We start from the raw sequence: 26,126 nt of genomic DNA, 5'->3' as shown, positions 1-26,126 counted from the left end.
TCAGTGGTAACATTCACCTAAGTTAAGAGGTCCTGGGCTCAAGCCCCACTCCAGAGACTTGACACAAAATCTAGGGTAACTCTTCAGTGCAGTACTGAGGGAGTGCTGCATTGTCAGAGGTGCTGTCTTTCAAACGAGACATTAAACCAAGGCCCCATTTGCTCTTTCAGGCGGACATAAAAGATTCCATGGCATCATTTGAAGAAAAGCAGGGGAGTTCTCTGGGTATCTTGGCCAACATTTATCCCTCAACCAATACCACTAAAATCAAAATTATCTGGTCATTTATTTCATTGCTGTTTGTGGAACTTAGCTGAGCCCAAATTGACTGCCATGTTTCCCTACATTACAACAGTGACTACATTTTTAAAGTACTTCATTGGCTGCGAAGCACTTCATGACAGTTGAGGACGTGAAAGGCATGATATAAATGCAAGTTTGTTCTTTCTTTCTAATCTTGTGGCTTCTGTTCATCTAAACTGTATATTCACTCACTGCAAGAGCTCCATCTGCAGGAATTCTGCACTGCATGTAATTAGTTTTCTAGATGATATAAAAGCCTGCAGATAAAGTTTCCTGCCACACCTCAGGAAGTATACCCGACTGCAATTTTAATGCGTTGGCCTGAGCGGGAAGCGGCAAGTATTGGGATCTCGGAAGGTTGTAGGGCTGGAGGAGGGCTGAGGCCATGGAGGGATTTGAAAACAAGGATGAGAATTTTAAAATCGAGGCGTTCCTGGACCAGGAGCCAATGTAGGTCAGCAAGCACAGGGGTGATGGGTGAATGGGACTTGGTGTGAGTTAGGATACGTGCAGCAGAGTTTTGGATGAGCTCAAATTTATGGAGGGTGGAAGATGGGAGTCTGGCCAGGAGAGCACTGGAATAGTCAAGTCTAGAGGTGACAAAGGCATGGATGAGGGTTTCAGCAGCGCAGGGGCGGGAGTCAGGCAATGCTACGGAGGTGGATGTAGGCGGTCTTGGTGATGGAGCGGATATGTGGTTGGAAGCTCTTCTCAGGGTCACATGGAATGCTAAGGTTACGAACGGACTGGTTCAGCCTCAGACAGTGGCCAGGGAGAGGGTTGGAGTCAGTGGATAGGGAATGGAGTTTGAGGCAGGGACTGATGACAATGGCTTCGGTCTTCCCAGTATTTAGTTGGAGGAAATTTTTTGCTCATCCAGTCAGACAAGCAGTGTGACAAATCAGAGACAATGGAGGAGTCGAGAGAGGTGATGAGATAGAATTGGATGTTGTCATCATACATGTGGAAACTGACATGTTTTCGGATGATGAAGTTTAAATAAATGATTTGAACCTTATATAGATCTACGATGAGGCTACTTTTGAAATATTATTTACAGTTTTAGGCACCTTCCCTTCACAAGAACATTCATGCAGCAGAGAAATGTGATGAGGATGATTCTGAAAGTTATGACTCAAATGATATGAGGATAGACCTACAGAGCTGAACTAGTTTTTATTGGAGAAAAAAAGGTTGATAGGAGATGTTTTAGGATTTAATTTGTGTTCAAGGCAAAAAGGCAGTTTCCATGACCAGACTGATTCTATGAATCAAACTGCACCTTTTTTGCACGTCATCATTAGTTTAGTATACCATGGGACTAACAATTACCCCTTAACTATGGTATATTTTATCAGAAACCACATGGGATGCCCAAGTTCTCCTGTCAATTCCAAATCGGTGGTAAATGTTACACAATCAGACCCTTACATTCAGGCTTAAACTAATGGTCAGATTTATTTATAAGTAAGATAATACGCAGAAACAGTGAGAAGTGGCAAATTACTGATAGTGCAAATAGTTAAAAAAACAATAAATATAGACTCAGTCCACAAGAGATTCAAATATCCCTTGTAGAATATATTTCTTGCACACTCTGATCTCTGATAGACTTGTAGATAAACAGATTTTTGTAGACTTCCTGATATGATTATATAATTGAGTCATGCAACCAATTTCCCCTACTCAGTGGTGAGCTCTGAAGTGGTAATACTACTGGGAGCCCAACAAAAATATAGTAAGGGATCTGATCCTGGAACATTCGCCAGAGTCATCACCAACTAATTTGGGCGGACAGAACAGAAAAGCCCAATCCATTACACTGGCAATTGGATCAGCAAGGAAAATAGCAGCTGATGATTCCTGCACAGCTGGGGGTGGGGAGTGGGTGATGATGGTAGCCTGTTGCCTCTAGAAGGCAGCAGGCTGGGGTTGAGCAGTGGAAACTTTGGTATAGATAAATAAGGATAATTTTACAAAATCATGCTCCCAGTGGGGAGCTCTGTATCTGAGAGTGCACATCAGGTATTCAGATGCATGCTCCCTGCAAAAAAAAAATCAATGAATGGAAAATTGTACAGAATGCAAGCACGTACTCCTGATCTGTACACTCGATGGGGCAGGATCTACGCCTGGTTTATACCCCTCTATTTTGGAAGCTTGCTTCATTAACTTTAAGATTGAAGGAGTGTTTATGCTGGGAGATGAATTGGGTGAGGTAGGATAGTTTACATACAAACATGTGAACATACGAATTAAGAGCAGGAGTAGGCCATTCGGCCCCTTGAGTCTGCTCTGCCATTTGATAAGATCATGGCTCAACTGATTGTGACCTCAACCCTACTGTCCTGTCTACCTGCTATAACCTTTGACTCCCTTGTTTGTGATCGGGATGTGGAAAGAGCATGCTTGACGGCTGAATGGTCTTTTCTTGTTTTACTTTCTTAAAATGGATGTACTGCATCACCTATTTGAATTCTGCATTTGTTAATGTTTCCTGATTAAAATCCCACTGCTGTGCCTCACTGTTATGCTTCCTCCTTCAGCCCAGAAGATAGAGTTGTCTTGATAGTTGGGAAGGCTGGGGTGTCGTAATTCAACACTTTTCATAGAGGGTAGGGTAAAATACTGATGTAAAAAATGTTTTTTCAGACTAGTAATGGTCATGGTCTTTAACTTCACTCCCTCATGGCCCTGGTGATATTTATCCCCATGGTTTTGAAGGCACAATGGCCTGAGTTGTAGACGTCAGAGCTGTGTCCAGTGCTGTTCTGTAGTTTTTGGCCAGGATGTCAGCTTCACTGGACAGGGTTGATACTACTCGTTTTTCTTGTGCAGGAGATGAATTGCTTCTTTAGGCTAAAGTGCTCCCCCTCGTGGCTGGGCTACGAACGAGTGAAATTTACTCAATGTGGGTCAGTGAATCTGAGTAAATGCTGTTGTCTGGTTGGAGAACTAGCATTTGAGTCCTGTAATCAGCTTTTTTTTAAAGAAGTACTTACATTCCCTTTCAATAATATAAATTGTTTATCTTGACAGACATGGCAGGAGCGCAAATTGGGAATTTGGAAGCGCACCCCCACATTTGTCCGTCCATAAAAATTCCTGGTCTGGGCCATGAAACTATTCTCTGGGAGTGTTGAAGATGAAAATATATCCCATTTTAATTTAATAGATTTAGAATTTGTAAACCGGGACTACAACTAACTGAAATCAAATAAATGAGGAAGGGAAATAACCATGTTATAGTTTTAGAATGGAAACATGCAGACAAATAGGTGGTGGCAAGATTTAATTTAAAAGACTGTTTACATTTGTCTGAAGGAAACTAAAACCCACGGTGCTTGAAGCGATTATAAAAGAGATTTAAAAAGTGATAAAGGTACAGAGGTACAGCACACATGTGGACATTATTCCTTGGATCAGAAGTTCCTTAAGTAGCCAATACAATTTAAGATTCTGCTTACTCGGGCTCTGATATTTACCAGCTAGTTTATAAATCATCAGGGTGTTCTGAACAAACACTAAGGATGCATTTACACTATAACGGTACAAGGCTTCACACCAATGTTTTCCGGCAAAGCTTCACACCAATGCTGCCGTAATAAGGGCCAATTGCACACTTCCAATGAGGAAGGGTGCTCACAGGGAGCACGTAGCTAGAAATTGTGGGTGCATAGCTCATGATTTTCTGTCTATTAAATTAATGGACAACTGAGCTGCTGGGGGTACTTTAAACTTCTTTCTGGGGGGAGGTAGCAATACATCCCCCCAACCCACTCCCATAGAAGTTCAGGCACCTAACTTTATATTGCAAAGCAGGGAGCCTCCCCCCGACCATGGAAAGACTGTTGGGGTGAAGATTCCCGGTGGGCATAGCTGCTGGCATCACAGGCCTGTGGATTTTCAGGGCCTTTGTAACAACAATTTCGCTATCACTTCAGTATGTTACTGGCCATTTTGCAAAAAGAAAGAGCAACTATGTAAACTCAAACATTTAAAAGAATTCTTTTTTTCCCCACCCCAGGGCATTTCATGACTTTTGGAACTCCAGGAATCACAGGTATGCTTAGTTCATAGACACTTAATTAATTAAACAAATTGTGGTCTTCAGGGTCAGGGATTCACCTGAAAACATATTTATCTCCAATATTTTATACTGTGTGTTCACTGAGCTCATTGGTGATGGTTTATTTCTCCATCACTTTCTTTGTAACTTACTGTTAAGTTTAGATATATTTGACTTTAACGTCATATTAGGTGCTTTTACATTGGTGTTTCCTTAGTTCGGAAATATGAGAGAGCAACAATTGTGCACTGGCTCCCCACATTAACATCACTAAAACCGGGTTCCTCATCCCAGCAGCAGAATCAAAGACCCAGTTTTTCATAGCTCTGTGATTCTACCACTGGGCCAAGGCTGACAATTTCAACAGTGTAAATGTAGAGATCTAGCTCACAGACATAGGTGGACTGCAATGTAAACTAGAATCATGAAATCATAGAATGGCTATGGCACAGAAGGAGGCTATTCAGCCCATCGAGCCTGTGCTGGCTCTCTGCAAGAGCAGTCCAGCTAGTCCCACTCCCCCGCTCTTTCCCCGTAGCCCTGCAAATTTTTCTTCATGAGGTACAACTAAAGAAGTATTCACATAAAGTTCTGGGGTTACTTTCATGGTCTAATTGCTTTTGATCTATTACATAGAATATGAAATATTTGACATGCAAGGATGGTTGAGGTTTAACAGTCCAAGCATTAACTGCAAGCTTTGAATAAATTTGGTATATTGTACTTTCTTTGAACTTATACTGCAATTTGCAGCATGCTAGAGGGCTCGAATTTAGCAGGCCTGCGGGTTCCCAGCGGGTGGTCCTCCGGGAGCGTCGAAAACGCGGACGGCTAATCGTGTGCGTCCCCCACGCGATCGCGGGATAATTGGACCGATTAAGCCCTGCTTCCGGGTTCTGCGCTCCCCAGCTGCGTGCCGGCCGGCTGCGCATGCGCAGTACCGTCGACGCGATGTAGGAGCTCCAGTTAAAGGGGCAGTCTCCCAAAGCCCCTCCTGCTGCAAGCAAGCGGTTTGAGACGATGGCTCAGCAAAGGGGAAAGGCTGCGCCCCGTTTTTCAGACCTGGCACTGCAGCTGATGCTGGAGGGCGTGAGGAGGAGGAGGGAAACACTCTTCCCAGAAGATGGACGCAAGTTCCCTGCCGCCGCAACCAGGAAGGCATGGGCAGAGGTGGCGGCGGAGGTGAGCAGCAGGGGCAACACCCCAAGGACTTGGGAGCAGTGCCGCAAGCGCTTCAATGACCTGACTAGGTCTGGCAAGGTGAGTACACCAACGCACCCTCCCACATCCCGTCCCCACCATCACGCCAAACAGATCACAATCCCCTCCTGCACAGCCACCACTGCGCTCCATCAGCAATCCTCACAGCCACTCATTCACCATCCTCGCCGTGCACGCAAGTACCCACCGTCCCTGACCCCACCCGAACACTACCACACACCCCAATCCCCATGCAATGGGATGGGCACGTGGCCCACGCTTCCTCCCATCCGTTCCGCGCCACGCTCAACCCAACCACACCGATGCTCGATGCGTCTCACGATGCAAGACGCACCCACTCACACATCTGTGTTTTGCCTTCACAGGAGAAGAGAAGCAAGAACAATAGGGAAAGGGCACGCACCGGAGGTGGGCTGCCGCAAGTGGTGGAGCTCACCGACGCCGAGGTGGAGGCACTCGACCTCGCCCGCACGCGACATTGCCTGTCGGTGGCCGATGGCGAGTGTGTCGCTGCCGAAACGGCCGGTAAGGGAAAGCTGACACTCAACACCCATGATCGCGAGTTACCGTCTCATCACCTGCCATCAGGCGCACTGTCAAGTTGGTCCACATGCCTCAAAGTGCCCTCTGTTCTCTTGCAGGTCCGTCTTTGGGTGAAGCGATCGTGGAGGGCGATTCCTCAGAGGACATGGCGGTCTCTGAGGGTGCATCGTCACATCAGAGCCAACCATCCACCAGCGCAGAGACACGCACCTCGGTGGGTCCCCCTCGCCAACTAGTTGGGGTAGCACTTGGTGAGTCACCGCGCACGAGTGAGCATGAGCAGACCCTGGTGGCAGGGGTAGCCGCGGAGGGTCCACGACGGAGGGAGCACTCATCTCCAGGCTCTGCTCAGCCGGACCCAGATGCTGAACCCAGGGGGCCACCAGTGAAAAGGAGAGTCGTCGAGGGCCACCAGCTAATTGCTGAGGTACTGGCAGAGGTGCCGCGCGCATTGTCCACAATAGCGCAGGCGATGGAGGAGTCCACCTCCTGCATGTGGGCATTGGTGGCGCAGGCACAGGAGGGTACCGGCGACACAGTGTCGCAGGTAGGTGCGGGACTGTCTGCGGTGGAGGACAGGCTGGCCTCCCTCGAGCGTCACGCACAGCTCCAGATCGAGTCCATGCAGGCCCTGACAACGTCTGTACGGATTCAGGGTGAGCAACATTCCGACGCCACCAACAGGCTGAGGGATACACTAGGGGTGGCCTTGCAAGGCCTCACACATGCCATCCAAACTGCCGTCCAGCAGGGTGGAAGGGGTGATGTGGGCCGAGGCCAAGAGAGGGATGATGGTGACCGGGGACATGGAAGCGGGGACGCCTCTCAAGGCGTCCCCACGTCCCACCCGTCGCCCACCTCTCAACCAGTACCCGCAATGGTGCCTCCTCTCCAGGTGGCCGAGTCTGCCCCTGCCCCGGTGCAGGAGGAGCAGTCTGTGGAGGTGCCCTCACGGGCACCGAAACCCAGGGGCCGTCCGCCAAAAGCATCTACCCGGTCAAGGCAAGAAGACGAGCAACCTGCCACTACCTCTGCTGGAGCCACAGGGGTAGCACCACGTAGGGGTTCTCGGAAAAGAATTGCAAAGGCCTTATAATCACAAAGGGTAAACACCAGGGTGTTTATTATTTCGTACTTTTTTTCTTATATAATGTCACATTCGAGATATTAAATAGTCTATTCTCACCACTCCTGCCACCTCTCGTCCATTCTTCCGCGGCTTGTGCAATAGGTGCGTTCCGTGGAGGCCACCATGACGGCGAACACCTGCTGCCGCCCATTGGGCGCACTGCTGTGGGTGCAGGATTACTGGCAGCACTCTTCAGTGGAGGGGGCTGGTATGGCCGCTCGCATGTGCAGGTGAGGAGATGCGAGCGCCTCGCAGTGTCTGACTCTAGGAGAACCGTTGACGTATGAGTGCCTCCCTGGCCCGGCGACCATCCCGGTGAGTCGTGGCTCGGCGCTTGGGTCGTCCAACATCCTCTGGCGCGTCCTCCTCCTCCGCCGCCTCCTCCTCCTCCTCCTCCTCCTCGCCCTCGCCTTCCTCAATGTGGGTGGCGGGTGTGGATGGGGCCTCCTCCAGCGGCACCCCTCTCTGTTGGGCCATGTTGTGCAGGGCACAGCAGACAACTATGATTCGTCCCACTCTGAATGGTGTGTATTGCAGCGCTCCCCCAGAACGATCAAGGCACCTGAAGCACATCTTGAGAAGCCCTATGGTCTGCTCAATTGTAGACCTGGTAGCAGTGTGGCTGTCATTGTACCGACGCTCCGGCTCGGTGATGGGGTTCCTCAGAGGTGTCATGAGCCACGTGTGGAGGGGATACCCCTTGTCGCCGAGGAGCCAGCCGTTGCCGGCGTTGGGTGCCTGCAGGATGGGCGGGACGGCGGACTCCCTGAGGACAAAGGCATCGTGGCAGCTGCCGGGGTATCTGGCGCACACGTGTAGGAATCTCTGGCGGTGGTCACAGATGAGCTGGGCGTTCATGGAGTGATACCACTTCCTGTTGATGAACAGCCCTGGCTCATGCGGAGGTGCCCGTATTGCGATGTGGGTGCAGTCGATTACACCCTGTACCCGTGGGAAGCCGGCCATGGCATGGAATCCAACCGCCCTCTCCATCTGGCTGCGCTCGTTCATGGCGAAGTTGATGTAGTGGGAGGCCCTGCGGAACAACCCATCGGTGACCTGCCTTATGCACTTGTGTGCAGAGGACTGACAGACCCCGGTGATGTCCCCGGTGGCACCCTGGAAGGAACCGGATGCGAAGAAGTTGAGGGCAGTGGTGACTTTGACGGCGACAGGTAAGAAGATGCTGCTTGGTCCATCAGGGAGCAGCTCGTCGTTAAGGAGGCTGCAGATGTCGGCGACTACCTGGCGATTGACTCTGAGCCTCCGTATGCACTGCTCCTCGGAGAGGTCCATGAAGCTGAGCCTCGCTCTGTACACCCTGTGCGGAGGGTAGTGCCTCCTGCGACGCATCTCTCTCTGCGGTTGCCCTCCCTCCTGCTGTGCAGGTGGGTGTGCCGCAGCACCGTGTTGGGGGGCCCCACCTCTCCGAGGCGGACGGCGTGGACTGCGAGGCTGCTGGGGCTGGTCATCCTGTTCGTCCTCCGACGATGTCAACGCACCACCCATCTGGCAGGTGTTGGTCTGAGGGGTTGTGCAGGGTAGGTGGGTGGGTCCTCGGACTGGGGCTGCGGTTTCGTGTTGGTCTGTCCTCTGGCTTGGCGGGGGGTGGTGGAGGGCAGGGGTTGCCCTATGTGACGCGGTGGCCTCCTGCGTGGGTGAGGGCTCTCCCCCGTGGAGCGCACCTTGGCACCTGCCACAGGCTGCTGGCTGCAACACGCCTGGTTTGAAGGGTCCTGTTTCCCCCAGTGTGGGAAACTGACTGCGTTGAACCTAAAATCCCACACTTCCTCTTTTGACAGCTGCTTCAGCTCATTAACTGACCACAACGAGCAAGTTAAGTGCTCTCAAGTGGAACCCCGCTGGCTTTAATTGCCTGCGGGATTCCCACCAGCGGGGCTTGCGCGCGCAGCCCCGCACGTCAGCGCGGTACCCGGAAGTGGCCGGGATTTCGTCGCGATCCGGTCACGTGACCGGATATCGGGATTTTCGGGGCCAACCCGCTGGAAACCCGCCGGAAACGCGACGCCAAAATCGAGCCCAGAGTGTCTGTTGGACTGTTGCTCTGTATGGTAGAAGTCCTACATAGAAACATAGAAAATAGGAGCAGGAGTAGGCCATTCGGCCCTTCGAGCCTGCTCCGCCATTCAATATGATCATGGCTGATCCTCTATCTCAATACCATATTCCCGTTCTCTCCCCATACTGCCTTTTGTGTCTAGAAATCTATCTATCTCCTTCTTAAATATATTCAGTGACTTGGCCTCCACAGCCTTCTGCGGTAGAGAATTCCACAGGTTCACCACCCTCTGAGGGAAGAAATTCCTCCTCATCTCAGTCCTAATTGTCCTACCCCGTATCCTGAGACTGTGACCCCTCATTCTAAACCTCCCAGCCAGGGGAAACATCCTCTCTGCATCCAGTCTGTCTAGTCCTGTCAGAATTTTATACGTTTCAATGAGATCCCCTCTCATTCTTCTAAACTCGAGTGAATACAGGCCGAGTTGACCCAATCTCCCCTCATACGACAGTCCTGCCATCCCACGAATCAGTCTGGTGAACCTTCGCTGCACTCCCTCTATGGCAAGTATATCCTTTCTTAGGTAAGGAGACCAAAACTGCACACAATATTCCAGGTGTGGTCTCACCAATACCCTGTATAACTGCAGTAAGACAGCCTTGCTCCTGTACTCAAATCCTCTTGCAATGAAGGCCAACATACCATTTGCCTTCCTAACTGCTTGCTGCACTTCATGTTTGCTTTCAGTGACTGGTGTACCAGGAAACCCAGGTCCCTTTGTACATCAACATTTCCCAATATATCACCATTTAATAATACTCTGCCTTTCTGTTTTTCCTTCCGAAGTGGATAACTTCACATTTATCCACGTTATTACTGCATCTGGCATGTATTTGCCCACTCACTCAACTTGTCTAAATCGCCTTGAAGCCTCTTTGCATCCTCCTCACAACTCACAATCCCACCAAGTTTTGTGTCATCAGCAAACTTGGAAATATTATATTTGGTTCCCTCACCCAAATCATTGATATATATTGTGAATAGCTGGGGCCCAAGCACTGATCCCTGCAGTACCCCATTAGTCACTGCCTGCCATCCCGAAAAAGACCCATTTATTCCTACTCTCTGTTTCCTGTCTGTTAACCAATTTTCAATTCATGCCACTATATTACCCCCAATCCCATGTGCTTTAATTTTGCACACTAACCTCTTATGTGGGACTTTATCAAAGGCCTTCTGAAAATCCAAATACACCACATCCACTGGTTCTCCCTTATCTATTCTACCAGTTACATCCTCAAAAAACTCCAGTAGTTTTGTCAAACACGATTTCCCTTTCATAAATCCATGTTGACTTTGTCTAATCCTGTTAATATTTTCTAAGTGTCCTGTTGTCACATCCTTTATAATAGACTCTAGTATTTTCCCTACTACTGATGTTAAGTTATCAGGTCTGTAGTTCCCTGTTTTCTCTCTCCCTCCTTTTTTAAATAGTGGGGTTACAGTTGCCACCCTCCAATCTACAGGAACTGTTCCATAATCTATAGAATTTTGGAAGATGACAACCACTGCATCCACTATTTCCATGGCTACCTCCTTTAGTACTTGGGGATGCAGATTATCAGGCCCTGGGTATTTATCAGCTTTCAGTCCCATTAAAACTCTCCAGTGGCTGGAGTTGTACCCAGCACAAAGGAAGATGGTAGTGGTTGTTGGAGGCCAATCATCTCAGCCCCAGGACTTTGCTGCAGGAGTTCCTCAGGGCAGTGTCCTAGGCCCAACCATCTTCAGCTGCTTCATCAATGACCTTCCCTTCATCATAAGGTCAGAAATGGGGATTTTCGCTGACGATTGCACAGTGTTCAGTTCCATTCACAACCCATCAGATAATGAAGCAGTCCGTACCCGCATGCAGCAAGACCTGGACAACATCCAGGCTTGGGCTGATAAGTGGCAAGTAACAATTGCGCCAGACAAGTGCCAGGCAATGGCCATCTCCACAAGAGAGAGTCTAACCACCTCCCCTTGACATTCAACGGCATTACCATCGTCGAATCCCCCACCATCAACATCCTGGGAGTCACCATTGACCAGAAACTTAACTGGACCAGCCATATAAATATTTTGGCTACAAGAGCAGATCAGAGGCTGGGTATTCTGTGGCGAGTGATTCCTGGGTATTTTGTGGCGAGTGATAACACCTCCTGACTCCCCAAAGCCTTTCCACCATCTACAAGGCACAAGTCAGGAGTGTGATGGAATACTCTCCACTTGCTTGGATGAGTGCAGCTCCAACAACACACAAGAAGCTTGACACCATCCAGGACAAAGCAGCCCGCTTGATTTGCACCCCATCCACCACCCTGAACATTCACTCACTTCACCACCGGCGCACCGTGGCTGCAGTGTGTACCATCCACAGGATGCACTGCAGCAACTTGCCAAGGCTTCTTCAACAGTACCTCCCAAACCCATGACCTCTACCACCTAGAAGGACAAGGGCAGCAGGCACATGGGAACAACATCACCTGCATGTTACCCTCCAAGTCACACAGCATCCCGACTTGGAAATATATCGCTGTTCCTTCATCGTCGCTGGGTCAAAATCCTGGAACTCCCTACCTAACAGCACTGTTGGAAAACCTTCACCACACGGACTGCAGCAGTTCAAGGCCGCAGCTCACCACCACCTTCTCAAGGGCAATTAGGGATGAGCAATAAATCCTGGCCTTGCCAGCGATGTCCACATCCTATGAACGAATACAAAAAAATTCTCCTGCACTATTTTTTTTACGAATACTAATTTCCTTTAATTCCTCCTTCTCACTAGTTCCTTGGTTCCCTAGCATTTCTGGGAAGTTATTTGTGTCCTCTTCCATGAAGACAGAACAAAAGTATTTGTTTAATTGCTCTGCCATTTCCTTGTTCCCCATTATAAATTCTCTCGTTTCTGACTGCAAGGGACCTACATTTGTCTTCACTAATCTTTTTCTTATTACATACTTGTAGAAGCTTTTACAGTCCACTTTTATGTTCCTTGCAAGTTTACTCTCTCTATTTTTCCCCCTCTTAATCAATATCTTGGTCCTTTTTTGCTGAATTCTAAACTGCTCCCAATCCTCAGGCTTGCTACTTTTTTCTGGCAACTTTATATGACTCCTCTTTGGATCTAATACTATCCTTAATTTCTTTTGTAAGGAATCTTACAACACCAGGTTATAGTCCAACTGTTCTATTTGAAAATCACAAGCTTTCGGAGGCTTTCTCCTTCGTCAGGTGAGTGTTGGATTCCATGGAAGGTTACCGCATTTATAGTCAGAGAACAATACCTGGTGATTACAGATAATCTTTCCAACTGCCCGTTGTCAAGGCAATCAAAGTGTTCAGAGAGATGTTACCTACAGGACCACCGAATATACAAACGGCCAGAACAAAAGAGAGAGAGAGAGAAACATCCGAAAGGAAGAGAAAGACAGAGAATGACCCGTTGTATTAAAAACAGATAACTTTTTTTCGCTGGTGGGGTTACGTGTAGCGTGACATGAACCCAAGATCCCGGTTGAGGCCGTCCTCATGGGTGCGGAACTTGGCTATCAATTTCTGCTCGACGATTTTGCGTTGTCGTGTGTCTTGAAGGTCGCCTTGGAGAACGCTTACCCGAAGATCGGTGGCTGAATGTCCTTGACTGCTGAAGTGTTCCCTGACTGGGAGGGAACCCTCCTGTCTGGCGATTGTCGCGCGGTGTCCGTTCATCCGTGGTCGCAGTGTCTGCATGGTCTCGCCAATGTACCATGCTCCGGGGTATCCTTTCCTGCAACGTATGAGATAGACAACTTGGCCGAGTCACAGGAGTATGAACCATGTACCTGGTGGGTGGTGTCCTCTCGTGTGATGGTGGTATCTGTGTCGATGATCTGGCATGTCTTGCAGACTTAATTTCTTTTGTTAGCCATAGTGAGGCTGCTTTTCCTTTTGTGTTTTTGCACTAGAAAGGATTGTATAACTGTTGCAATTCATGCATTTGTTCCTTAAATGTTAGCCATTGCCTATCTACCATCATGCCTATTAATGAAGCTTCCCAATCTATCATAGCCAACTCACTCCTCATACCTTTGTAGTTTTCTTTGTTTAGATTTAGGAACCTAGTTTCGAATTGGACTACTTCACTTTCCATCTTAATGAAGAATTCTATCATGTTATGGTCACTCTTCCCTAAAGGACCCCGCACAACAAGATTATTAATTAACCCCTTCTCATTGCACAATACCCAATCTAGGATAGTCTGTTCCCTAGTTGGCTCCTCAATGTACTGGTCTAAAAAACACTCCAGGAATTCATCCTCCACAGTATTATTGCTAATTTGGTCTGGCCAGTCTATATATAGATTAAAGTCACCCATGATTATTGTAGTACCCTTGTTACATGCATCTCTAATTTCCTGTATGATCCCATCCCCTACATTACCACTACTGTTTAGAGGCCTGAAGACCACTCCCACCAGTGTTTTCTGCCCCTTAGTGCTTCTTAACTCCACCCAGATTGATTCTACATCTTGATTTTCTGAGCCAATATCCTTTATCACTCTTGTTCTGATTTCATCCCTTACTAACAACACCACCCCACCTCCTTTTCCTTTTTGCCTGTCCTTCCTAAATGTCGAATACCCTTGGATATTCAGCTCCCAGCCTTGGTCATCCTGCAGCCATGTCTCCGTAATCGCAATTATATCGTATCCGTTTACATCTATTTGCGCTGTTAATTTGTCTACCTTATTATGAATGCTTTGTGCATTCAGATACAGTGCCTTTAGATTTAGCTTTTTAACATTTTTAGACATCATAACATTTTTTTGTACTATGGCCCTATTTGTCTTATTACCATTTTTTTCTTACCCGGACCCTATTTGTTAGTGCACTCTTTTGTTTGTACGCTCTGTCCCTTCCTGACACAGTCTGGTTATCCTTACCCCAATCACTTTCCTGCACTGCTTCCTTGTCTTTTCTCTTTAGCATTCTAGATTTCTCTCCACCAGGACCCCCCCCCCCTTATTTAGTTTAAAGCCTTATTGGTCAGATTATTTTGTTTAAGTTGTGCAATATTTGTAAATGGTTATATTCACAATTAACTGTGTTATGTGATGCTCTCTGACACGGCCATTCCTCTGCTCCTTTTCAGAAAGTACAGCTGTTCGAAAGTATGTTTCCTTTTCTGTGGGTCTGACCGAAAAACCTTTTGTTGGTAATGCAGGGATAATCCGATTCAATAAAGTTTTAGTTAACGACGGACACCACTACAATACAAATACAGGTAACAGATCTATCAGGGATTATTTTTTGTGTCTGTGTACTTATATTCACCAAGTGCTGGGACTGGCCATTTTCCATTTTGCACACTGTGATAATGGGTTGGAATTTTCTCCAACCAGCGTGGCACGGCACTCTGCACATCCTGCGGATAAAAAGTATGAACGTACTTATTGCGAATGCCACGATGTCCATTTGCTTAATTTTGAAATCTTCTCCAGTGGTGCGCTTCGAGATCAGCGCAGGCCATGTGCATATGCAAAGGCTGTGAGAAGGCAAGCCCTGCCCACAAGCAAGTAAGTAATACTCATTCATTTAAAGTGACATTACCTATGTTAGTCTATATAAAAAATTTAACATAACATGCCTTATTATAAAAAGGCAAGGAAATGATTTATAATGTACTGAAACATACAGAAATTAAAAGTTAAAAAATATTTATTTATTTAATTTTTTTAATAAAAAAAATATTAAAATAGGAATAATTAGACAGTCCACATTTTTAAAATTTAATTTTTTGTTGTTTTACAGTCATTATAAGTCTCTGTGCTTTTAAAAAGTAGTGTAGGGCTGGTATTTTCAAACGTACCTTCTCGTGGCGTAAGTATCTTCGTTCCAGCTGGGCAGATGGGTAAGTTTATCATTGTTTGGTGATTGTGTTTGATTGTGGCGTGGTTGGCCCTTTAATTCAGGACTGTCAAAAGGCTGTTGAACCAATCAGAGCAAGTTCGCAATTTCTGGGTTTTAATGCGCACGTGTGCATTTGCGAACTTGCTCCAATGGATTCGACGGCGGTTGGGATGGACGCCATTATGGAGCGGCGACCAAGGTAAGTTTGTTCTGGGCCATATCAATCATTTTCAGAGGACTAGTATGAGTCAGATGTTTTGCAGGGCTCTCTTACATTATCCCGAAGCCAGAACCTGAGACAAGTGCCCCATTTGTATTCTCCACACACTTCTAAACTCTGCAAACAAGGAACTAGACCAAACTTGCCAGAATTAATTTCACTTGTTGGGCTCAATGGGTTGAAGAGTTTTCTGAAGGTTGCTTCACCTCATATCCAATGCTGATAATAAAATGTTGAGACACTGAATTAACATTTAATAGAACTGAGGGGAAAAATTGATGGAGCGATTTCATACAGGTGGCAGTAACACACTAGAATCTTGACAATACTCTTTGCACTACATGAGTTTTGAGCAATGGCTTACTAACCACAGGTGCTGTCATAACTAGGACAAGTGAGTTGTTGCATCTTAATTTGTTATTGCCCAGATCCACTCAGAAATCAGTATTTTCACTGCCGCTGGTTTTTTAAAATACAACAGCAGTCGTTAGGCACTGAATCTTGCTTCACATGGTAAATGTAGAAATTCACAATATTGATCACTTGATGTGACACCACACCAAATCACGTCCTCTAGTGATAAAGACTTACAGGGGTAGTAATCTTCGTGGCCGTTTTAGGCTCACACATGAAGAATGACAGCACCTGTAGAACTGGGAGTAAAGTGGGCGGTGTAGTGGATATTAGAATGCACTGACAAATGTATTGAAAAAAAGTACAAAATGATGCACCAACAAAACCACAGTATATAGTTTCGAACTGGTGTAGATGGAGGATACATTGGAGTAGATCTTGCCTTTGTGCGATAGTGTAAAACAGGTGCTAGCGAGTCCACAGCCCATTTTACATCTCGTCCGATTTTTATTTCCTTGAAGTTAATGGAAATAAAAAATCGGGAGAGATGTAAAACGGGCTGTGGACTCGCTATCACCTGTTTTACACTATCGCACAAAGTCTCGATCTATCTCATTGTGTTTTTCCCAACCAATCACGTCAGTTTTAATAACACAAGGTATGACAGAGGGGCGTGCTATTTTAATGTCATGATTTCTTAAAAAAAATCATAGATTCATCGAAAGATGAGCCTGTTCCTGAGCATGGATTATCCTCTTCAATGACGTCTCTTTGTTGGCTTTATTCCAGGTATATTTACAGCTCCTTTTGAGGGACAGTATCTTATCACTGCGGTCCTTGCTCCTCAGAGGAATGAGCATATTGAAGCTATCCTCTCTGTCTCCAATCAAAGTGTCATGCAGATGGACACTTCTGGCTATCGAATAGAACTGCTGGAATCTCAACGACCCTTTTTGGGAAGGCAGACTTGCGGAGGTGTTGGGACTTTCAATCTGATCCTCAACCTGAAAGCTGGAGATGAAGTGAGTGTCATAGTGATTGACGGTAAACTGGTTGACACAGATGAGATGTACTCTACTTTCAGTGGGACTCTGCTGTATGAAACATCCTCTCCGAGCTAGCAACTTAGAAGAAAGTTGGACAAATAGGAGTTTAAAATACACTGATTTGAATGATGTGAAGGAGATGTAGGTTATTCTGAATTTCTGGCATTGTCAAGGAAAATACTTTCATTTTATAAAATACTAATTCAACTTTGTTAAAGACAAATTCCACCAAGTTAGAATTATGGATAAGTCACAATGTGACTTAGGGTATTAGTGTTCTGTGTCTTATGATATTGTTCTGTTAAAGAGATATTTCTGAGAAGAGGAATGAAGTTAATCTTTCTAGAGGGAGCTGTGCCCAGGAAGTCCTATTAACTCCTGTCATTGGAAACACTTTAAAAGTAAACCTCTCTCTCTTTGGTTTGTTATGTTTAAATATTACTTTTCCATTTAGTTTGTTAACACAAAGTTTACTGATAGATTGTCAGTGCAAAACATTTCAGTGGTATATAGGAAATTCCAATAGAAGACAGAAGTTCACAGTCAACTGAAGAAATAATAATGTGTAACACCGTAATCTTAATAAAGTTGAGGCAAACTACATGCATGATGGCCAACAGCAGAAGTGGTAACAGTTTATTTCTTATATTAGTCAGGTAAGGATGGCTTTTTTAGTATTTTCACCATCATAAGATGGGTGAATATCTGGTCTGGTCTTTAGCAAACAGGACTTATTTTCACATTCATCACTGCACAAAATTCAAAAATATGCATCCATTTGAATCACTAATGAAAGTGCTCTGAAAAGATTAGACATATTGTAATCTACCTTTTAGAAAAGGTTACCCTTGAATTGTGGTGTTCGTTCTGGTATTCCACAATACCACTGATCCACCAATGAGGCTTTATAAGTAGGAGCTGTCTTGGCACTAAATAGATCAGCAGGGCATCAATTTAAAAAAAATAAAACTGCATCATTTTTGCAGAGGGAAGGGAAAGGATGGAAGGTAATAACTTACTAAGATAAGTTGAAAGACCATCTGTACTTCTCCCTTCTCTTGCCAGTTTCATCAGTTTGCATTTAGCATTTTAAGTAGTGTTAGAGTAAGCAGCCACTTTAGTTCTGTTCTACTTGCAATCAGTCAGTTAGAGCAGGAATAATTTGCTCTGTGCTTTATATGCAACAATATCATAAACCACAAAGTCATGATTATTTACAATTTTGTGAAACATAGACAGCAATAGAATTTATACATTTTGCCAAAAAGTTGATGCAGCAAGTAATGGGGGGCAATTCGTTTTCCATCCAATATTGTAATTCTTTTAAAAGCAGAGATGTAGAAAATATTTAGTATGAAATGCGTACACCGTGGAAGTGGCTCCTGTGAACCAGTGAATTACATTTGTTGAATATAACAGCAGGTAAGGGCTACCACATAGTCTTTGGAAAAAAAAAAGTTTCTGTTTTTTTTTTAAAAATGGAGAAGTAAAATGAGTTTTGAATAAACCAAATCTGTGGTGGGAGATGGAAAATAATCCATGATGAACTGATCACAACATCATCCACTCTGGATTTTGGGTCACCATGGGGTTTATTTTCTGTATTCCATAGCCACCGTCTCAGTGAAATACTTTTAAATTAATGTACAAGTACGACTACATAATTGTTCCATTATATTTTTTCTTAGTATTTTACAATAATGTAGCTCTAGGTGGGCTTATGGGATTACTGAGGTTCTGTAAAGTGAAAGTGAACATAAATCAATGACCTCAAACACTTTCCATCCCTCCCTCCCCCACACTCCAATAAATGAGATATCTAGCTTAATCTGCTTTAAGAAAATCTGTTTTTTAATAAAAAACTGCATGAGTTAGCGTGTCCTAACACAAATAATTTACATTCTATATATCTTGGCTCAGGGAAGCTCAATTTAACAAAAGAAAAACCTCAATTAGTACCATTTCAAATCAGGACAATAAATATTTATTATATCTCAATGCTACTATTTCCCTGCAGTTGAAGTGGATGATGATATGTTCATCTACATTAATGTGTTGTTAGATAACTACAAATAAAAAAACAAATTCTATTTCCAGACAATTCTGATGTTAGAATTTTAAATAAATCTTTATTTTAATTCTTTATTTACTTCTACAGATATTCTATTTCTTATAGCTTCTCAAGACTAACTTATCATACCAAATTCAAAGAGGGTTCTTTTTAAAAAAAAAGAGAACTGATGAATTAAACGTTCAGGTGCAGACTCTTCAGAACAGTTTGACAGGAGGACTAAACTGAAACGTTAACTCATCTGTTCTCTCCGCAGATGCTGACTGACCAGCATCTTGTGTCACATTTCCAATATTGGAAGTTTTTTGCTTTTTGTTTAATCTTTATCATGTCATTGGCTTAGTGATGGAATGAGTATGGAACATCGTTCGAAAAAGAGGTAACACTGTAAACTATGAATGTTTTATTTCAAGTGAATTGGAACATCAACTCTTTTGCTTTAACAGATTTCTTTTTTGAATCCTTAATACCTGTAATCATAATAGAAAAATCCAATTCACAAAATGAAACATTAGGCCTATGGAAAGCTACAAAAAAATAATTTGTAGTTCTATGAGCTAACCTAGAGTGAAATTCTTACTATTTAAGGAACACATCAAATTTTATTAACTTAAATATATATATATAAACCTATGTATTAATGAGTCAATTGTGCATTGGCAACCAATAATTCAGATTTTATAAAGTAAATTTTCTAAAGGTGAAGAACTAAAAAGTAAATATATAAAAGTTATACATTCTTTTTAACTGAATAAATGTTCACAGAAAAGTAACTAGCAGTATTTTGAATCCCAACACCATGGAACCAATCTTCGAATATATATGTACATGAAAATGATTGTACTTAAAATGAAGCTGAATTTATTTTTGATGACTGTCCCATTACATCAAAAGACTCTGGTCTCCTCAGAGATGAACCCGAGGAAAGTGTTTTTGTTACCATTAAGGATAGATTACTGAGCCACTTCAACATAATCTTGAATGAGAAGTCTTACCTAGGTTATTAATCAGGTAAATACCTATTCAGCTATGACAGACAAATGGTCAAACCTATAATTTATGTTATATACATACACACATAACCACTTTTTGTATTGTTCTCATGATACTGATTTTCTGATTACCTTATACATACTGTATGTCATTGACATTAATAAAATAATTGAATCATTATAGTTTGTATCAATACACTTTGTTAGCTGTGCATGCAAATCTCATGTTCTTGAATTATATATCTGCAATATGACAAACCAGTACAAAAGATGTCAGTTAAACAAAGAAATGCTGCTGGGTATGTCATTAAGTACATGCTTATAATAAAATTTGACTTTTGGGGTGTATAAAACTTTACAGCATTCATAATTTTTGGTCATATTTTTCTGCTCATTAAAGGTGAGGAATGTCAGTATTGGAAAATGCCTGAGATTACGAAAAGCATGCCAGGTGGAAGCTATACAGTACAAATTGGTAGCATGATCAGAGCACTGGAAACCATTGTTACACCTCTGGCACATACGCTTGCCCTCACTCCAGTCATATGTGGAGCACCGCTTACTCATCTCTGACTGATGGGACATTTAGCCATTCTTCAAGATAATGGACCACTAGAATCTTTAAACTTTTCTTTTACGGTATTAAGCTTGACAAGATTTTGCACTGTGAAACAAAATAAGATGGGGGTTATCGTCCTCGCAGTGCTAATCTGAACTGGCATTCTACTGTCCTGCCAAAAATTTGGGTGTGGCATGGACACCTAACATTAGTGCAACATTAATATCCTTCTACTCTGTTCCAACCTGGGAAGAAAGCCCTCAGTTATACCATTGTGAATGTTTCCATTTGCTCCAGCAGACCCATGTCTACAGGGAACGGAGTTGCAATCTGCTTCTCTATTGCTCCTGGTCCGATTTCTCAGTCGCATACTCCCTGTCTGTTTCACACACTACCATTTCTGCACACAGTCAGTATCCATTAAAATCAAAATTCCTATGCTGTAAAGGAATGGAGGTAACTGACTGGGCATCTTATTTCTGGGACATAGATTTTTTTTGGTGGGGGGTTACGATGGGAGTTGTCCTATGTATAGGTCCCCTTATATGAGAGTATATATACAGTAATTTCAGTTTTACAGACTTGCTGATACGTTGCTTGCCAGGCAAACAAAAATAAAATTCAAACAAAATATTTGCATGTATTGGAGAGACAAAATATTGTGTTCATCCGTTAATTTTACCTGAGCATTTACTTCAATAAATCACGAGTCAGTGGAAGGCAGGCCAACATCTAAACTACCTTCCATACCAGTGCTTCCGATATGTCTTCCTTTTTCCTCAAACGAGGATTCCCCTCCACTGTAATTGACAGGGCCGTCAACCGTGTCTGTTCTATTTCCCGCACTTCTGCCCTCACTCCCTTCCCCATCCTCTGCTATTTCTGCTACCTCCAGCGCAATCCGACCACCAAACACATCTTCCCCTCCCCTACCCTTTCAGCATTCCTAAGGAACCTCTCCCTCCACAACACCCTGGTCCACTCTTCCATCACCCGCTCTCCTCCCAACGGGACCTTCCCGTGCGAGCACAGGAGATGCAACACCTGCCCTTCCCACCGTCCAGGCCCCCTAACACTCCTTCCAAATGAAATAGTGATTTACTTGTATTTCTTTCAATTTAGTATACTGCTCACGATGTGGTCTCCTCTACATTGGGGGAGACCAAACGCAGATCGGGTGATCGCTTTGCTGAACAGCTCCGCTCAGTCTACAAGCGTGACCTCGACCTTCCGGTCGCTTGCCATTTTAATTCCCCATCCCACTCCCACTCTGTCCTCGTCCTCTTACACTATTCCAATGAAGCTCAACGGAAGCTCGAGGAACAGCACCTCATCTGTCATTTAGGCACTTTACAACCTTCCGGACTCAACACTGATTTCTGTAACTTCAGACCACAACCATTGCTCCCATTATTTTTTTTGTTGGACTGCAGCTGCTGGTAATGGTTCTGCTGTTGCCATTTTCAGCTCCACGAGACCCATCTTTTGTTTCTTAACTTGTCCTATTACCACCCTCCTTGCCTTGCACCATTATCCCTTTTGTCATTGGATTACTCTTACTCTCTACCCTATCACAGACCTTCCTGTTTGTTCTTTCCTCCCCTCCCCTCCCCCTCCTTTCCCTGGCTCTATATATGCTTAAAAACTGTAAACTCTAACATCTTCCAGTTCTGATGAAAGGTCATCGATCTGAAACGTTAACTCTGTTTCTTTCTCCACAGATGCTGCCTGACTTGCTGAACTTCTCCAGCATTTTCTGTTTTTATCTAAACTTCAGTTGAATGCAAGACCAAGATAGGTGGCTAAGTTTGACATATAATTTGTCAGCTACATTCAATCCTTCTGTCATTTTTTTATTCGTTCATGGGATGTGGGCATCGCTGGCAAGGCCAGCATTTATTGCCCTTTCCTAATTGCCCTTGAGAAGGTGGTGGTGAGCCGCCTTCTTGAACGGCTGCAGTCTGTGTGGTGAATGTTCTCCCACATGCTGTTAGGAGGGAGTTCCAGAATTTTGACCCAGCGACGATGAAGGAACAGCGATATATTTCCAAGTTAGGATGGTGTGTGACTTGGAGGGGAACGTGCAGGTGGTGGTGTTCCCATGTGCCTGCTGCCCTTGTCCTTCTAGGTGGTAGAGGTCGTGGGTTTGGAAGGCACCAATCAAGAAGCCTTGGCGAGTTGCTGCAGTGCATCCTGTGGATGGTACACACTGCAGCCACAGTGAGCCGGTGGTGAAGGGAGTGAATGTTTAGGGTGGTGGATGGGGTGCCAATCAAGCAGGCTGCTTTGTCCTGGATGGTGTCAAGCTTCTTGAATGTTGTTGGAGCTGCACTCATCCAGGCAAGTGGAGAGTATTCCATCACACTCCTGACTTGTGCCTTGTAGATGGTGGAAAGGCTTTGGGGAGTCAGGAGGTGAGTCACTCGCCGCAGAATACCCAGCCTCTGACCTGCTCTTGTAGCCACAGTATTTATGTGGCTGGTCCAGTTAAGTTTCTGGTCAATGGTGACCCCCCAGGATGTTGATGGTGGGGGATTCAGCGATGGTAATGCCATTGAATATCATGGGGAGGTGGTTAGACTCTCGCTTGTTGGAGATGGTCATTGCCTGGCACTTGTCTGGCACGAATGTTACTTGCCACTTATCAGCCCAAGCCTGGATGTTGTCCAGGTCTTGCTGCATGCAGGCTCGGACTGCTTCATTATCTGATGGGTTGCGAATGGAACTGAACATTGTGCAATCATCAGCGAACATCCCTATTTCTGACTTCATGATGGAGGGAAGGTCATTGATGAAGCAGCTGAAGATGGTTGGGCCAAAGACACTGCCCTGAGGAACTCCTGCAGCAATGCCCTGGGGCTGAGATGATTGGCCTCCAACAACCACTACCATCTTCCCTTGTGCTAGGTACAACTCCAGCCACTGGAGAGTTTTCCCCCCTGATTCCCATTGACTTCAACTTTACTCGGGCTCCTTGGTGCCACACTCAGTCAAATGCTGCCTTGATGTCAAGGGCGGTCACTCTCACTTCACCTCTGGAATTCAGCTCTTTTGTCCATGTTTGGACCAAGGCTGCAATGAGGTCTGGAGCGGAGTGGCCCTGGCGGAACTCAAACTGAGCATCGGTGAGCAGGTTATTGGTGAGTAAGTGCCGCTTGATAGCACTGTCAACGACACCTTCCATCACTTTGCTGATGACGAGAGTAGACTGATGGGGCAGTAATTGGCCAGATTGGATTTGTCCTGCTTTTTGTGGACAGGACATACCTGGGCAATTTTCCACATTGTCGGGTAGATGCCAGTGTTGTAGCTGTACTGGAACAGCTTGGCTAGAGGCGCGGCTAGTTCTGGAGCACAAGTCTTCAGCACTACAACCGGGATGTTGTCAGGGCCCATAGCCTTTGCTGTATCCAGTGCACTCAGCCGTTTCTTGATATCACATGGAGTGAATCAAATTAGCTGAAGACTGGTTTCTGTGATGGTGGGGATATCGGGAAGAGGCCGAGGTGCGTCATCCATTCAGCACTTCTGGCTGAAGATGGTTGCAAATACTTCAGCCTTGTCTTTTCGCACTCACGTGCTGGACTCCGCCATCATTGAGGATGGGGATGTTTACAGAGCCTCCTCCTCCCGTTAGTTGTTTAATTGTCCACCACTATTCACGACTGGATGTGGCAGGACGACAGAGCTTTCATCTGATCCTTTGGTTGTGGAATGGCTTAGCCCTATCTATAGCATGTTGCTTCCGCTGTTTAGCATGCATGTAGTCCTGAGTTGTAGCTTCATCAGGTTGGCACCTCATTTTTAGTTACACCTGCTGCTGCTCCTGAACATAGTGTGTTCAATCTACACTCTTCGTTGAACCAGGGTTGATCCACTGGCTTGTTGGTAATGGTAGACTGAGGAATATAGAAACATAGAAAATAAGAGCAGGAGTAGGTCGTTCAGCCCTTTGAGGCTGCAAATCCATTCAATATGATCATGGCTGATCGTCTATCTCAATACCATATTCCTGCTCTCTCCTCATACCCCTTGATGCCTTTTGTGTCTAGAAATCTATCTAGCTCCTTCTTAAATACATGCCGGGCCATGAGATTACAGGTTGTGCTGGACTACAATTCTGCTCCTGCTGATGGCCCATAGCGCCTCATGGATGCCTAGTTTTGAGTTGCTAGATCTGTTCTGAATCTATCCCATTTAGCACGGTGATAGTGCCACACAACACATTGGATGGTGTCCTCAGTGTGAAGACAGGACTTCAATACGGTCATGGACAGATGCATCGGCAACAGGTAGATTGGTGAGGACGAGGTCAAGTAGGTTTTTCCCTCCTGTTGGTTCGCTCGCCACCTGCCCCAGGCCTAGTCTGGCAGCTATGTCCCTCAGGACTCGGCCAGCTCGGTCAGTAGTGGTGCTACCAAGCCACTCTCGGTAATGGACATTGAAGTCCCCCACCCAGAGTACATTCTGTGCCCTTACTACCCTCAGTGCTTCCTCCAAGTGGTGCTCAACATGGAGGAGGACTGATTCAGCAGCTGAGGGAGGGCGGTAATCAGCAGAAGGTTTCCTTGCCCATGTTTGACCTGATGCCATGAGACTTTATGGAGTCCGGAATCAATGTTGAGGACTCCCAGGGCCACTCCCTCCTGACTGTATATCACTGTACTGCTACCTCTGGTGGGTCTGTCCTGCCCGTGGGACAGGACATACCCAGGGATGGTGATGGAAGAGTCTGGGACGTTGGCTGAAAGTTATGATTCTGTGAGTATGGCTATGTCAGGCTGTTGCTTGACTAGTCTGTGGGACAGCTCTCCCAATTTTGGCACAAGTCCCCAGAGATTAGTGACAAGGACTTTGCAGGGTTGACTGGGCTTGGTTTGCCTTTGTCGTGTCCGGTGCCTAGTCAGATTACTAAAAACATTGGAAAGTGTAAATGTTGCAAGAAAATCCCAAGGGGAGTGTTAATTTTACTAGTTAGAAATAACTAGTGATAAATCCCATTAACTTCTCCATTTACCATATGTAGCACCATTTGCTGCCTACATAGCAATGTTATGCTTAAAAAGTTCCAGAGACAGATATCAAACACAGAATTTGATTTCCAACCCAATGTGTGGAGAGAGAGTGAGCAGTGTCAGCACAGAACATCAGCATGCAGGGACAGGGGCTAAGTAGGTGGACTCAGCATGGACAGGGGATACAGACTTGTGGCGATTACGACCAGTGTGAGGAAGAGACACACTGAAAAAGCAAGAATGAGCCTGAAAAAGAACATTTTTTTTAAACTAATGAATTGGTCACCCTGTTGTTGTTGCTCCTCATCAAAAACAATACAGTACACACATGTAAGCTTCATTTTCTGAATCTAAGGGTGGCTAGAGGCAACTTGTAAAGATTTGTCCAAGTTTGTGTTGGAGGAAAGCTCGTTTTTAAGCCCAAAGGGTTCAGGTCGTCGTACATAAAAAGCCTATGGATTTTTAATCCCAGCATAAAGGCCAAGAGCTACTGAAGTTTGTGATATCATGGGGATAGGTGTGATTGCCCTGTGGGAATCCTACTCGGTGCCTCCGATCATGGCATGACAAAAAGAAAAAATACACACACAATGTAGAAAATTACAGGTGTGACCAACATTCCCCCCCCACCCGCCACCCCCACTATATTAG

The 26,126-nt window shown here is 45.2% G+C and overlaps 1 protein-coding gene across 1 annotated transcript in view; it reads left to right on the top strand.

Annotated features, from left to right (window-relative positions):
• Positions 1-20,082, top strand: part of LOC137314019 (EMILIN-2-like) — a 60,726-nt gene extending 40,644 nt beyond the window's left edge. Inside the window, exons 6-8 of the mRNA XM_067979714.1 lie at positions 4,331-4,366; positions 14,461-14,592; positions 16,582-20,082. Of these exons, the coding sequence (XP_067835815.1) occupies positions 4,331-4,366; positions 14,461-14,592; positions 16,582-16,913 (500 nt within the window). The 3' untranslated portion in view covers positions 16,914-20,082. The remainder of the gene's footprint in view (positions 1-4,330; positions 4,367-14,460; positions 14,593-16,581) is intronic.
• Positions 20,083-26,126: the final 6,044 nt, after the last annotated feature.

This window comes from Heptranchias perlo, chromosome 3 (assembly GCF_035084215.1).
Source record: "Heptranchias perlo isolate sHepPer1 chromosome 3, sHepPer1.hap1, whole genome shotgun sequence".
In the NCBI taxonomy this organism is placed as follows: Eukaryota; Metazoa; Chordata; class Chondrichthyes; order Hexanchiformes; family Hexanchidae; genus Heptranchias; species Heptranchias perlo.
Note: the sequence above shows the minus strand (reverse complement) of the source record. Positions and strands in the feature narration are given on the sequence as shown.